This window comes from Oncorhynchus mykiss, chromosome 16, assembly GCF_057628025.1.
Source record: "Oncorhynchus mykiss isolate SJ-2025 chromosome 16, ASM5762802v1, whole genome shotgun sequence".
Classification (NCBI taxonomy): domain Eukaryota; kingdom Metazoa; phylum Chordata; class Actinopteri; order Salmoniformes; family Salmonidae; genus Oncorhynchus; species Oncorhynchus mykiss.
Window position 1 is genome coordinate 41161345 of NC_143037.1, and position 13834 is coordinate 41175178.

General features: G+C 42.9%; 1 protein-coding gene across 2 annotated transcripts in view; it reads right to left on the reverse strand.

Annotated features, from left to right (window-relative positions):
* The window catches only part of mapk14a (mitogen-activated protein kinase 14a), a 35205-nt gene that overhangs the window by 5459 nt on the left and 15912 nt on the right, over positions 1-13834 (reverse strand). Inside the window, exons 8-11 of one of the 2 annotated variants that reach the window (XM_021565755.3) lie at positions 13634-13705; positions 8758-8837; positions 7267-7345; positions 126-299 (exon numbers count right to left, since the gene is read on the reverse strand). In XM_021565755.3, the coding sequence (XP_021421430.1) occupies positions 126-299; positions 7267-7345; positions 8758-8837; positions 13634-13705 (405 nt within the window). Of the gene's footprint in view, positions 1-125; positions 300-7266; positions 7346-8757; positions 8838-9553; positions 9634-13633; positions 13706-13834 lie in introns of both variants that reach the window. The other variant, XM_021565756.3, reaches the window with a different exon arrangement.

Sequence of the window (13834 nt, forward strand, 5' to 3'; positions counted from 1 at the left end):
AGCTAAATTATCCTTGAAAGCATTCAGGTATAATGAATGCATTGTGATGCCTTTTGCAATGCACTTGCTGAGCATGTATGACCTCTAATAATCTCAATGATTCCTGTACATTTAATTCTACATACGTTTCCATTCCTCGATCTCCAGCTCACGGCTCTCAAAGCTCTGGTCGTAGGGGTCAGCCTCAGGCTCGTCATCGGGGTCGTGGTACTGGGAGAAGTAGGGGTGGGCCAGAGCCTCAGCAGCCGTTATCCTCTTATCTGTGTCCAGAACCAACATCTTCTCCAGCAGGTCCACAGCTACAGGCAGCAGAACAACATCAATATGGTCAGTTCAGATTAGGATCAGTGACAGGCATGGGCTGCCCTCTGCTGGAAAGGTGTTTTTTAGACAGACCATGAATGGAGAGCATAAGGACACCGATAGAACAACGAGCCAGATATTTCACCGGATGTATAAATGTGAAGCATCCGGGTTGGCGTTTCCACTCACTACCAAGTAACTTTTTGATTGGTTCTCATATGCACACCATTTGCATGCTCAATGTCCCCCACGCTTCCTTGTCAATTTGCAACGCCCCCACTAAAGGTAAACAAGCCAAGCTAAAGTTAGGTAGCTAACTAAAAACTCTGATGGCACCTTCTTACAAGGAGATTGAGACGGCACTGCCACAGTAACAGCCAATTTAGTGATCTAATAGGAGCAACTTTAAAATGTTTGCATTTGTGCAAGGGGAGGATTTATTGGCAGTCTTGCCAAGGGGGAGGCCTCATTTACCAGCGCTAGGTAGCTAGTTCTAGTCTTCAAGAACCTAGGAAAACAGCCTCCAATTCTGACAGTCGTTTCCCCGCTAAAAGGCTGTGGTGGATGGAGGACCAAATCCACGAGGCAGAAGCCCTGGGTCTCAGAGCATTGGTTGTGGAGGAAGACAAGAATGTGATATGGAATGGTGCATGCGACCTTGTCTTCGAAAGTCCAGAGAGCTGGTTGGGGAAGACAGGAGGATATATTTTGGCCTCAGTCCTATAGAACTCCAAAACCGTTGAAATTGTTGTGGATGAAGTCCATATGACCTACATATGGTATGTACAATGAATGGCACTGCGATGAATACATGTCATGTGGGAATGTAAATGATAATGATGCACCAGTGAATGATTGAACGTTTTGTATTTGAACAAATGTAATGAATAAGAAGTGTTTGCTTGCATGAACTGTTCGCATAATAGGCCTATAAGATATCGAATATTCTAAATGAAGTGATGGAACTGCATCATGAATGACTGGGTGACAGGAAGCATAACTGCCAAAGAGACACTACAAAAAGTACTTTTATTGGATTAAACTATGGGAACCTCACAACATTTTCTTATACAAGAACTAGCATAGTAATCAAATGTGCTTCAAAATCTTTATATTGTTACCAATTCTACATTTATTCTGAATGAGAATGGGAATTTAGAATTTATAGCCTTTTATGACAGTCAGCGCTAACAATATCTTTCTGTAGAGGTTAGGGCTCAAAATGAAAACCTTTCAGGGGAGTTTCAGCAAGCTTAGAGAAGTGTGTTCCTTGGTGAAAGAAGATGAGATTACTATATATGAGCACATGTTCAAAAGTGGAATCGGGCCACATTATTTGAGTGACAGAGTTAAACATAACCCATGTTGAGAAGGCATCCCTTGTAGCCCATGTCGACTGGCTACTTTACTAGGGGCCATCTCCACTCATAGGTAGTGTCTTCAAAGTGAAAATATAAAAGAAAAATCTTTAATGACATGGAATCACTGGTCACTTTAATAATGGAACACCAGTCACTTTAATAATGTTTACATACTGCTTTACTCATTTCATATTGTCATGACTGTCCTGAGGATCCAATGGGTCAGATGAGCTTGGCAATGGACGACAGTAACCAGCCCTTCTCTCACCCACAGAAGAGGAGAGGGAGCTGCTGCCGGGTTGACAGCTCACACCCTATCGTAAATTAAAGGAGAGGAAATCTAGGGTCTCCCTTTCCAGTATTAACCAAAGGAATGTTCCTTTGTCTACACAGAGAGTCTTCCCCACCGAAACAGTTTCTAAAGCAAATACTGGAACAATATTTCTAACATAAGAACGTGGGGAATGGCCAGAGATGATCTATAGAAAACTAATGTCATATAGGTGGTAATTTTGTGATGTCATCATTAAAAAGGTTAAAAAGGAAATAATGTAAATTGAAAAGTTTACACTACATGTACGAAGTTGCCGTCCTTAACATTGTATATGAAATATGAAAAACTATTTTTAGGAGCCATAAAATAATTTCTCTTATAAACTCTGCACAGTAGGGAACCACACTGAGGTAAGCCTGATGGAACCGTCCTTGTCTCTCAGAGTGCATAAAAGTATTGGTAAAGAAATTAACATGAGACCAGAAAAACGTGAAGCAGTAGCTACACGTTTGAAATGGTTGGAACTTTGAACCTCAACACGAGGTGAAGAAAATAAAAACTCACCTCCCAGACCAGGAAAGACGGGGAGCTGCAGCCCATGTCTAAAGTGGTCTGAAATATGAATATCAACACGAGGAAGAGGCGAGAAGCTCACCTCTCAGTCAATTACTGGTACAGCTGATTAGCTGTCCTAAGTATCTAGAAAAGCAAATATATAAGTGGGTCCTCTGTACTACTCTTCTCAAATCAGTGTAGTACGTTACTGTCATCACCCAGTGGTAACCATCGACACGGCTGGCTAACCTATCTTCCAAGGAGCATCTTCCAGAGCGTACAACAGACAGGAGGGGGGGGGCAGGACTCCTTTTGGACAATCGGAGCCTTACAAGCGTGCCGCTGAAAGGCCAACCCATCACCCTTCCTAAGGAGGGCTGGTTCCGACAGAGATAAAACGGTGAACGAAGGCATTCACATGTAAATACTTTCATGATTTTACTTCAAACGGGCGGCGGTTCGTGTGCAAAGTATATGACTACTGTGAGAACAGTTTCTAAAAATGTATCAACGATAGGTGTCTCTTTTTCCCCCTCGAAAAATAAAAAATCAGGTAACAAATTAACAAATTTAGTTGATTAGACAAACAACAGCCATCAGATTAATGAAAGTAAAGTCACGACAACGTATACTGTATTTTAGTCAATGCCATCCGGACATCGCTCATCCTAATATTTATATATTTCTTAATTCCATTTTTTAAAACTTTTAGATGTGTGTATTGTTGTGAAATGTTAGATTCTATATAGTGTATGTACAGTACATTCGGAAAGTATTCAGACCACTTGACTTTTCCCACATTGTTACGTTATAACCTTATTCTAAAATTGATCAAATTAATGTTTTCCTCATCCATCTACACCATACCCCATAATAACAAAGCGAATAGGTTTACAAAAATAAATGCCTTATTTACATAAGTATATAGACCCTTTTCCATGAGACTCAAATTGAGCTCAGGTGCATCTTGTTTCCTTTTAACGTCCTTGAGATGTTTCTACAACTTCATTGGAGTCCACCTCTGGTAAATTCAATTGATTGGACATCATTTGGAAAGGCACACCCTGTCTATATAAGGTCCCACAGTTGACAGTGCATGTCAGAGCAAAAACCAAGCCATGGGGTCGAATGAATTGTCCGTAGAGCTACCAAACAGGATTGTGTCGAGGCACAGATCTGAGGAAGGGTACCAAAACATTTCTGCAGCATTGAAGGTCACCAAGAACACAGTGGCCTCCATCATTCTTAAATGGAAGTAGTTTGGAACCGCCAAGACTCGTCCTAAAGCTGGCCACCGGGCCACACTGAGCAATCGGGAGAGAATGGACTTGGTCAGGGAGGTGACCAAGAACCTGATGGTCACCGACAGAGCTCCAGAGTTCCTCTGAAGATGGTAGAATATTCCAGAAAGACAACCATCTCTGCAGCACTCCACCAATCAGGTCTTTATGGTAGAGTGGCCAAACAGAAGACACTCCTCTGTAAAAGGCACATGACAGCCCACTTGGAGTTTTTCCCAAAAGGCACCTACAGACACTCAGACCATGAGAAACAATATTCTCTGGTCTGATGAAACCAAGATCGAACTCTTTGGCCTGAATGTCAAGCGTCACATCTGGAGGAAATGTGGCACCATCCCAATGGTGAAGCATGCTGTGGGGATGTTTTTTAGAGGCAGGGAGACTTGTCAGGATCGAGGGAAAGATTAACAGAGCAAAATACAGAGAGATCCTTGATGAAAACCTGCTCCATAACGCTCAGGACCTCAGACTGGGGCAAAGAGTCCCCTTCCAACAGGACAACGACACTAAGCACACAGCCAAGACACCACGCAGGAGTGGCTTCGGGACAAGTCTCTGAATGTCCTTGAGTGGCCCAGCCAGAGCCTGGACTTGAACCCGATCGATCGAACATCTCTGGAAAGACCTGAAAATAGCTGTGCAGTAACGCTCCACATCCAACCTGACAGAGCTTGAGGATCTGCAAAGAATGGGAGAAACTCCCCAAATACAGGTGTGCCAAGCTTGTAGCGTTATACCCAAGAAGACTCTCCAGAGGGTAGTGAGGTCTGCACAACACATCACCGGGGGGACAAATTACCTGCCCTCCAGGACACCTACACCACCCGGTCACAGGAAGGCCATAAAGATCATCAAGGACAACAACCACCCGAGCCACTGCCTGTTCACCCCGCTATCATCCAGAAGGTGAGGTCAGTACAGGTGCATCAAAGCTGGGGCCGAGAGACTGAAAAACAGCTTCTATCTCAAGGCCATCAGACTGTTAAACAGCCACCACTAACATTGAGTGGCTGCTGCCAACACACTGACTCAACTCCAGCCACTTTAATAATGGGAATTGATGGGAAATGTAAAATATATGACTAGCCACTTTAAACAAAGCTACCTAATATAATGTTTACATACCCTACATTATTCATCTCATATGTATACGTATATACTGTACTCTATATCATCTACTGCATCTTTATGTAATACATGTATCACTAGCCACTTTAACTATGCCACTTTGTTTACTTACTCATCTCATATGTATATACTGTACTCAATACCATCTACTGTATCTTGCCTATGCCGCTCTGTACCATCACTCATTCATATATCTTTATGTACATATTCTTTATCCCCTTACACTTGTGTCTATAAGGTAGTAGTTTTGGAATTGTTAGCTAGATTACTTGTTGGTTATTACTGCATTGTCGGAACTAGAAGCACAAGCATTTCGCTACACTCGCATTAACATCTGCTAACCATGTTTATGTGACAAATAAAATTTGATTTGATTTGGCTGTAATAGTTGCCAAAGGTGCTTCAACAAAGTACTGAGTAGAGGGTCTGACTACTTATGTAAATGTGATATTTCAGCTCTTAATTTTTTATACATTTGCAAAAATCTCTAAAAACTTGTTTTCGCTTTGTCATTATGGGGTATTGTGTGTAGAATGATGAGGACTTCTCACACACGACAGTGTCCAATCAGTGGAAGTCTAGTGTGCAAAAACAGTTCAAGGATAATGGCAAGAATTATGCAAGCTAACAGGCGGGCTACAAATAGGAAAATAACAGCGCAGTATTACAGTGGTGCCCAGAACAGCATCTCGGAACACACAACTCGTCGATCCTCCATCATTGTTTAAAATCTCCAGTTTGGGAACATTCTGGTTTCCCAGTAGATTACAACGGCAATGGACAGTGTTTAAGGATAAAATGTTAACAGTATGTCACCACAGCCAACGAGAATAGCTTATGCAGCTGCCAACACAAATATGTTGACACATTTACGCCGACATCACCCCGCATACCGGAGCAAGACAGAAAAGCAAATTAACTTTCTCCCCACTGCATTCAAGCAGCTGATTCTGACCAGGCCAAAAAAAAATGCACCCTGTATTGCGCTTATGTAACAGTGACAGCCCATCACATCACACCAGAATGGGAGAAGTACCATGCTACAGACACACCCCCTTTATGAGTCACAAGTGCCCATCTGGCATTGAAGGAAAAATCCACTAGAATGGCCCTCCAACTAGTAATTACTAGCGGGCAACTCGTCTATCATCCTGAGGAAATTGCTCCCACATGCCTCTGTTGTCACTAAGGAAATTACCTTTAACAGCATTTTCTGCAGTTAAATGCAACAAAACAATTTCGAAAAAGCAATCCATGCAAATTACATGAATTGATCCAACTGGTATTTGCTGGTAAATTCCCACCTCACACATGGTTATAAATGCATCAGAGTGGAAACTTGAGAGGCCCAAGATAACAATCCTGGCACAACAGAAAATGCGAGGAACATTGTGAATGCTAAACATTGCTTTAAACCAAAACCACAATATGTACCGAAATGTGGGTTTGGTGAACCGTTACACCCAAGAATACATGGGTGATTCACATCATTGCCCTAGTATGTCAACAGAGGACATCCAAGAAGAAAAATGAATAACTTCAGTGGGGTAAGGTAATGTAAAGCCTATAAATAGATAACTAGTTTATGTATTATTAAAACATACATTTGATTAGCTAACTGATTTCGCGTTGATAGCAAGCTAGCTAATGTTAGCGATACTAGCTAATAGTGATAATTTTTTCCCCATCACTAGTTACATATAGGGATAATATTTTTGACTATATATATATATATATATATATAGTACCGTTTTAACAATATCGCAATATCATTTGAGCTAGTTTGCTGTACCTGAGCCAAAACTCCAGGTTGCTGTTCTCTAATGTCATTTGTTTTAGTGTAGAAGGGTTGTTATAACATTTTGAAAATGTTTTCCTACCTCGAAGCGTTGCGTTAGCTAGCTGTGTGTTTGCTTATCCCGGAAGGGCCGACTGGAAGCGGAAGGGCTTGCGCAGTCCTATGTAAAACAATAGATTATGATTTGTTTCATTCAAAACAGTGATATCCAACCAGCGTAATAGAGTGCCGCCTTGAAGTCTGAAGGTACAGCCCCTTCATTATCAACGTTTCGTGCTGACACATCAAAGCAGCCGATACAGCGTCTCAGGTCAGGAAGACTTTAAGAGCTGGATGTCAGCCAGACTAGAGGAAGTGTAGGAATGCTGGACCAGTTTTGCCTTTTCGATCATACTGAATAAAGATTGTAAGATGCTTTTTGAATATGGCCACAAGAGGTCATCAGGTGGTGACTCCTTTCATTATCATCACAAATTGATTACATCTTCAGGTCTAACTTACATGTGACCAAGTGTTTTGAGTGTAGGATCATGATTCCAACATTACCTTGTGGGTTGGCACCGATGAACACGTCAGAAAAATTCCTCTTGGGCATCTGTGGCAAGGAGTTGATGTAGTTCCTGGCCTGTCAACCAACGGGTGTGAAGAGATCGGAAGGAAGAGGTCAATAGAACCCTAACCTAGCGTACCAAGAGTAAAATAAACACCTGAGCATAGTTCCCACATCCAGTTTTCAGCAGAAAAGGAAGCTAGGTTGAAGATAGCTTAAAACTGGATGGATCCGGTTGTTGGCAACTCCACTAAGGGTGATTGAACCCAAACACAGCTTCATCCCAAATGGCTCCCCATTACCTATATAATCCACTATTTTTGACCAGGTCCCATGGGGCTCTGGTCAAAAGTAGTGCACTATGTAGGGAATAGGGAGCCACAAGATGCCCACCTTTATTTTTGGTTAATAGGACCCGTTTCCCAACCCAGATTAATGCTACTTATTCTGGGCAAAAAAATCATGATCAAGTTGTCTTAATCTTGGTTTGGGAAAGTGGCCACTCATTTTGTATTCAGAAAGTAATAATTATGATTAGCACTAGTTGGTACCATATCAGGCATGTCCCAAATAGCACCCTATTCCCTGGGAATAGGGTGCTATTTGGGACGAGAACAAGGATTAGAGAGGCCCTCATCAGAAGAACTGTGAGTAGATTTATTCAGAACCATGTTGGTCCAGTCACTTGATCATGACAACATTGGCAAGTATGGATTAATTATAAGCAAAAAAGGGTTTAATTGCAGATTTGAGAGAAAGCAGTAGGAGAAGAAAGAGTTTTATAACTGAGTAGTGTTTATTTATTTGGTTGCAGTACTTATGTAGCACTATGTAAAGTAGCTACAATATACTCAATCAGATCCAACTCCAAAAAGAGGAACTGCAATTCTGCTATTTTCAGGTCCTTCTTCCCTTACCACTCGTCAGTTGTGTGTTTCAATTCAATCGAATTCTGGCTCAGGCAAAATGTTTGTTAGTATGCAATGTTAGGTATATTTATGCTTTATAACACTCTTTTGGCAAACCAAACATTACGAGGCAAGAGAGTAGTTGCTGCTGGACTTGCATTCACGTGCAGCAACCACTCAGTGGTTATAGTAAAGGCGTGTGGGTAGTAGAAAATAGAAACCTTCAACTCAAAAAAAAAGAAGAAGTGGTGACTCCAAATTATCAAATGCAACATGTCTTGTATGTTTGTCTACTTCCTTATAATATGGAGGCAAATATCCTCTTAGGAGGTTATAATATTGTGGCCCTGGGCATGTGGCTCTGCTCTCGGCTAGATGTAAGGGAGGTGGTTTGGTCTAATCAGGGTTGGGGTCAATTCGGTCAACACATATTGCAATTTTCAGTTTACTTCCTGAAATGCCTTTGAATTTACCCCAATCCCAGAGCTAACAGTCTTGTGGCGTGCAGGTTCGAGGACCCAGGTTTGAATCCTGGGTTGGCCCCATAGAGAATGTATTGAATAATTTGGTCCTGCTCACCTCGTGGCTGGGCATCCTGCTTATTAGAGAGGCTGGGGGCGTTCCTGTCAGACGCATTATCTGCTGAAGCTGGTTTATATCTATCAGGTATGGGTCAAGGGTATCAGTACAGACAGCAGTATAGCAGAGACATTAACAAGCAGCTAGTCAGTGGGAGACCTGAAGACTCACGTTAGCACCCCAAGCTAATGCATAGCCTAGGCTTTAGCTCAGTGGGCTAAGTCTCCCAGTCAATAGGAGACCTGAAGACTTGCGTTTGCTCCCTGAGCTAAGGCCTGGCTCTCTGGCCTAGGCTTTAGCTCAGCGGTCTAACACAGTTTCCTATAGGAGTTATATGGTATGGCTCAACTCCTAAGAGGCTCTGCAATAAGGTAATAGTCCCATCTTTGGAGGGGAAGGTAAGAAAATCAAAAAAGAGGGTAAGATTGTATAGGCGTGTGTAAGGCAGATTGGTAACATGCTTCAGGTTATGGTAGAGAAGAGAATATTTTCAATTAGTCAGGAAAAAGACAAGTTAATCAATCATAGCAGTAAAACCCGAACTTTGAACATAGTATGTTAATTTATGCAAGTGAAGAATCAGTATTCAAATCCAAACGGGTCTTGCATTTGACCCCATCTCACAAAGAAAGATTTGAGAGGATGAGAACAAACATAGCATGCTTTAAAAATGGTAGTTGGTGTTGTTGAAGATTATAAGAACACACTTCATACATAAAATAAATTTAAAAAATCAAATGTTTGCAAATTAAGCAACAAATGACCTTGCAGTATAGTAACTGTGTGTATAACTCACAGACTCTGAAGAGATTTTCATCAAGAGCTCAGGCTCTGGCATCCCGACGAGCAGCATTATTAGCTTCAACTGATCAATGTCTAACAGGTACCACGTGTAAAGGAACAACAGGAGCTGGAAGGGGAGAGGAACCGGCAAGAACTACTGACCTGTCTTCACGTCAGTATTTGTTGTCTTAAAAATAACTGAGCTGTGCTTGATTGAGCTAGCCTGGCACAACGGAACCAAGAACAGTCACAAAAACCACCCTGGGACATTGAATAAATCAAATGTAACATACTTGTATAAACTACACTGACTGTACAAAACATTAAGGACACCTGCTCGTTCCCATGACCGACTGACCAGGTGAAAGCTATGATCCCTTATTGATGTCACTTGTTAAATCCACTTCAATCATTGTAGATAAAGGGGAGGAGACGGGTTAAATAAGAATTTTTAAGCCTTGAGACAATTGAGAAATGGATTGTGTATGTGTGCCATTCAGAGGGCGAATGGGCAAGACAAAAGATTTAAGTGCCTTTGAACAGGGTATGGTAGTAACGCATGTTAGCCATCCCACTATATCAGGTATATGGAAAACGACAATGTATAAGCGTGATGTCAGGGAAAGCTGTGTGCGCAAGTTAACGTTTCCAAAAGATAACATCACTACTTTTATGATACGTGTTTGAGCTGTCATGTGCATTAGTAGCACAATTTCTATCTTATTTACATTTGTTTGTGGACTTATCCATATTAAATGTTGGTTTTAAGTTTAACTGACTTTTCTTAGCGGATGTACAATCAATTGTACACTTGCAAACTATATCAAAAACGAGGGCTGAGCGTCTCACGTTGCAAACTTCCCTTGTTTGGCTAATCATTTGGACCAACTACAAAGATGGCCACGGGGATTCCTCCAAGGGCATAAGGCGAGGGTAAGTGGAGGAGGGTGTGTCTTATGAGCTTGAAACGCAGTCCTGGTCTGACTTCCTGTGGCGCTCAGAGGCTTGCATATAGCGTTTGAGGGAACGGATTGGACACAGGAGATATGCTCACTCCTCCTTCGCATTCTGGAAAGGAGGGGGGCACTAGGCCGCCAGCTCAATGGCTTGGTTGATATGGGGTGATAAAACCTTAGGCAAAAAGTCTGGATTGGGCCATAAGGTCACACCTAGGTCGTTTGCCTTCCTTCATAGATGGAGCAGTGGGAAGTTTGCTCTGAGGCCAACAGGTCCACATGTGCTGTTCCAACCCGCTGCCATATCATCTTCACTACTCGTGGGTGAAGTCGCCATTCCCCCAGGGCCAGTTTCTGTCGTGACAAGGAATCCGCCACCTCGTTCACCTTACCTGGGAGATGAATGGCTTGTATTGTATGATCGTATTAGGACATGTTTGTGTTTGAGAACAGGCAGAAAGTGTTTCAGGGCGAGGTAAACTATTTGAAGTACTAGCACGTTGATGTGCTCTTTCTGCCAGCGGGGGCACCACTCGCCCCGTACAGACCTGTGTTGCCACACTGCTCCCCAGCCTGTTAGTGAAGCCTCCTTTCTTCAGAACCAGGAAACAGGTTGAGTAAAAGCTATTTTGCTGTTCTGATGGTTTTACTCGTGATCGCGCCCTTCTCCAGGAGAGATGTATCTCCTGGCTGAGGGTGCAGGCTCTCACCTTCACAGGCAATCAACCGTTCTCTGTTGTGGGTGATGTTGGCTTTCGCCGATGGGTCGAGCACTGGTACACACCACCAAGTGCGCTATTTTTCAGATGTTGCCCTTCCGGAGTTACACAGTAATAGCATCACTGCTATTAGCTTCACAACTGACATTTGAACCAGCGATGTCAGCCCCATGAGCATGTGGAGTTGACAGCAGAGTGGGTCAACGAGGATTTCGCACTGAGGGAAGTCGTATTGCATGCTCAGGAATGTGCTGGTTGTCATACCGCTGCTGCCATTTCAAAGGAATTTGAGAACATGTTTGAAACATGAACACACTAGCTAGTTCCATTCAAACAACTGAATCGAAATAAGCTCAGCAACTGTGCCTGCAGCAGATGTGATACCCTCTGTCATGGCATTGAAACACCTGCTCAACAAAACAGCTGAGACAGGATGTGAACAAGCGATTCGGGGGCACTCTCTCTTTACTGTGTCGCCGCCATGCTAGATGCTACGTACAAGAACCGCTACTTCGACGCAGACAAGAAACAGGGTTTATGTGAAATGTTACAGACACAGCCGGACAAGATGGAAACGGACACAGTGACAGTGCGCACAGAGGAAGAGAAGTCACGGACAGACGGAGCTGAAACTTCACTGCTTGACATGTATGATGAAATCCTGGTTGAGAATGAAATGACTGAACAAATGAAGAACGAAACAGCACAGCAAGTAAGTGAAAACAATAGGTTTTGATTATGTTTTACTGATAATGGGGACATACGTAAATGCCAACAAAATAACTTTTTGGTCAGTGTGGTGTGTGTGTAACCTTTATTTAACTAGGCAAGTCAGTTAAGAACAAATTCTTATTTACAATGACAGCCTACACCGGCCAAACCTGGACGTGGCAGGGCCAACTGTGCGTTGCCCTATGGGACTCCAATCACGGCCAGATGTGATACAGTCTGGATTCGAACCAGGGACTGTAGTGCCTTAGACCGCTGCGTCCATGTGTGTGTTAACTATTTAACTGTACTAGAATTTTTAAAAGGCCGCAAAAAATGTAGACATCGGTTATCGGTCAAAAATGTCATATCGGTGCATCACTAGTAGAGAGCTGTACAGCAACCGCAAAATAATTTCTGGTGAGCCGAGCTACAACCACAGGGCTGAACCGTTATGAGACGCGATTATCTAGGGAAAGTGACCCATTAAATAGTCGAGGGACGACTAGTGCCCGGTGGCCTCGATAACGAGCATGGTAATTGAGGATATCTTGACACGGTTAGCACCGGAGTATAATGGCCAACACACAATAGCTGGTGGGCTAAGTCAGTACAAGACAAGGAAGCACGATATCCTCCGATAAAAGGGATAGGTGGGGGAGAGCTGTTACACAGCCTTAGAGGGCGCGTATTTCTGTTGGTAACAGACTGACAATACACACAAATCACACCGAGTTTAGCTTACCCTACCGGGACCTAAGAAGATCCAAAAAAACTGAACAGCAGCTCAGTCAACTTGCGCAATACCGCTAAGCTAACTTTGCGAGAAAAAAAATGATAGACAGTGTGTGGTCTGACCTACGATTTAATATGAACCTCTGGGGCCTGTCCTCCCATGGCGTCACGTCACTGGCGTGACTGTGCTGTTATTATTACTCGACCTGCGTGGAGCGTGCGGGATATAATCCATACTGTCAACCGTACTGACGGTCTGAAAGGTATGAAGTAGAACCAAAGGATCATTTTCCTGATAGCATATATGAAACATATTTATTAGGCTGTTTGAACGTTGATGTTTAAAAGACTCGTCATTTGCTCCAAGGTGGGTGCTTCGAGGCCAGACTTTTCTAGGGTTACTGTGTTAAAGAAGAGGAGGTGGCTGGCATCTAACAGACAATGGAAGGAGGCTTGGACGCCAGAGAAAACAGAGTTTTAGAGACCAAGTTCGGAGAGGTAGAAATTAGTGTGGCCACAGAAACTGACAAACTAGGAGACCTTCTACAATACATGCTGCAGGGAGAGCGGCAGAACAGAGCTGAAAGGAGAAGAAGCACCTGAGGCACCATAGAGGGATTAGTTGTGCAGAGCAAGTTAGGAACAAAGAAGAGCTTTAGCTTAGAACACAGTTTAGGACACGCACTGTCAGCAATCTTCTGCTACTGTCTGGACCTGCAAAAAGCTGTTCGAAATGCATATGTCAAACAATCACAGCGGCATGATTCTGTGTGTACTCTGGTCCTATCCGATGTGATTCAGCAAGGACATATTATTGTGTGGGAATCTTACCACCAACCACTAACACTGTGTCAGTGACAGAAACAGTGGTTGACTGGGTAGGCCAGGCATACTCACGAATGGAGTGGGCTTCGGCAAAGGTACTCATATTAGACCCATAGTAGGGTAACTGAGGTAAGGGCAATGAAAGGATACGGTCAGTACCGGGAAACAGCGTTCTGCCAGTGAGGAGTTCAGCCATGATGCATCCCACAGACCAAATATCCACTGTAACATATAGGTGATCATTATGTTCATATAACAGATAAAGTAATAACAAATGTCTACTATAACATATAGGAGAAAGATGTTCAGTATGTCCATTTACAGTGTTCTGCTATTATGACATCCACATGA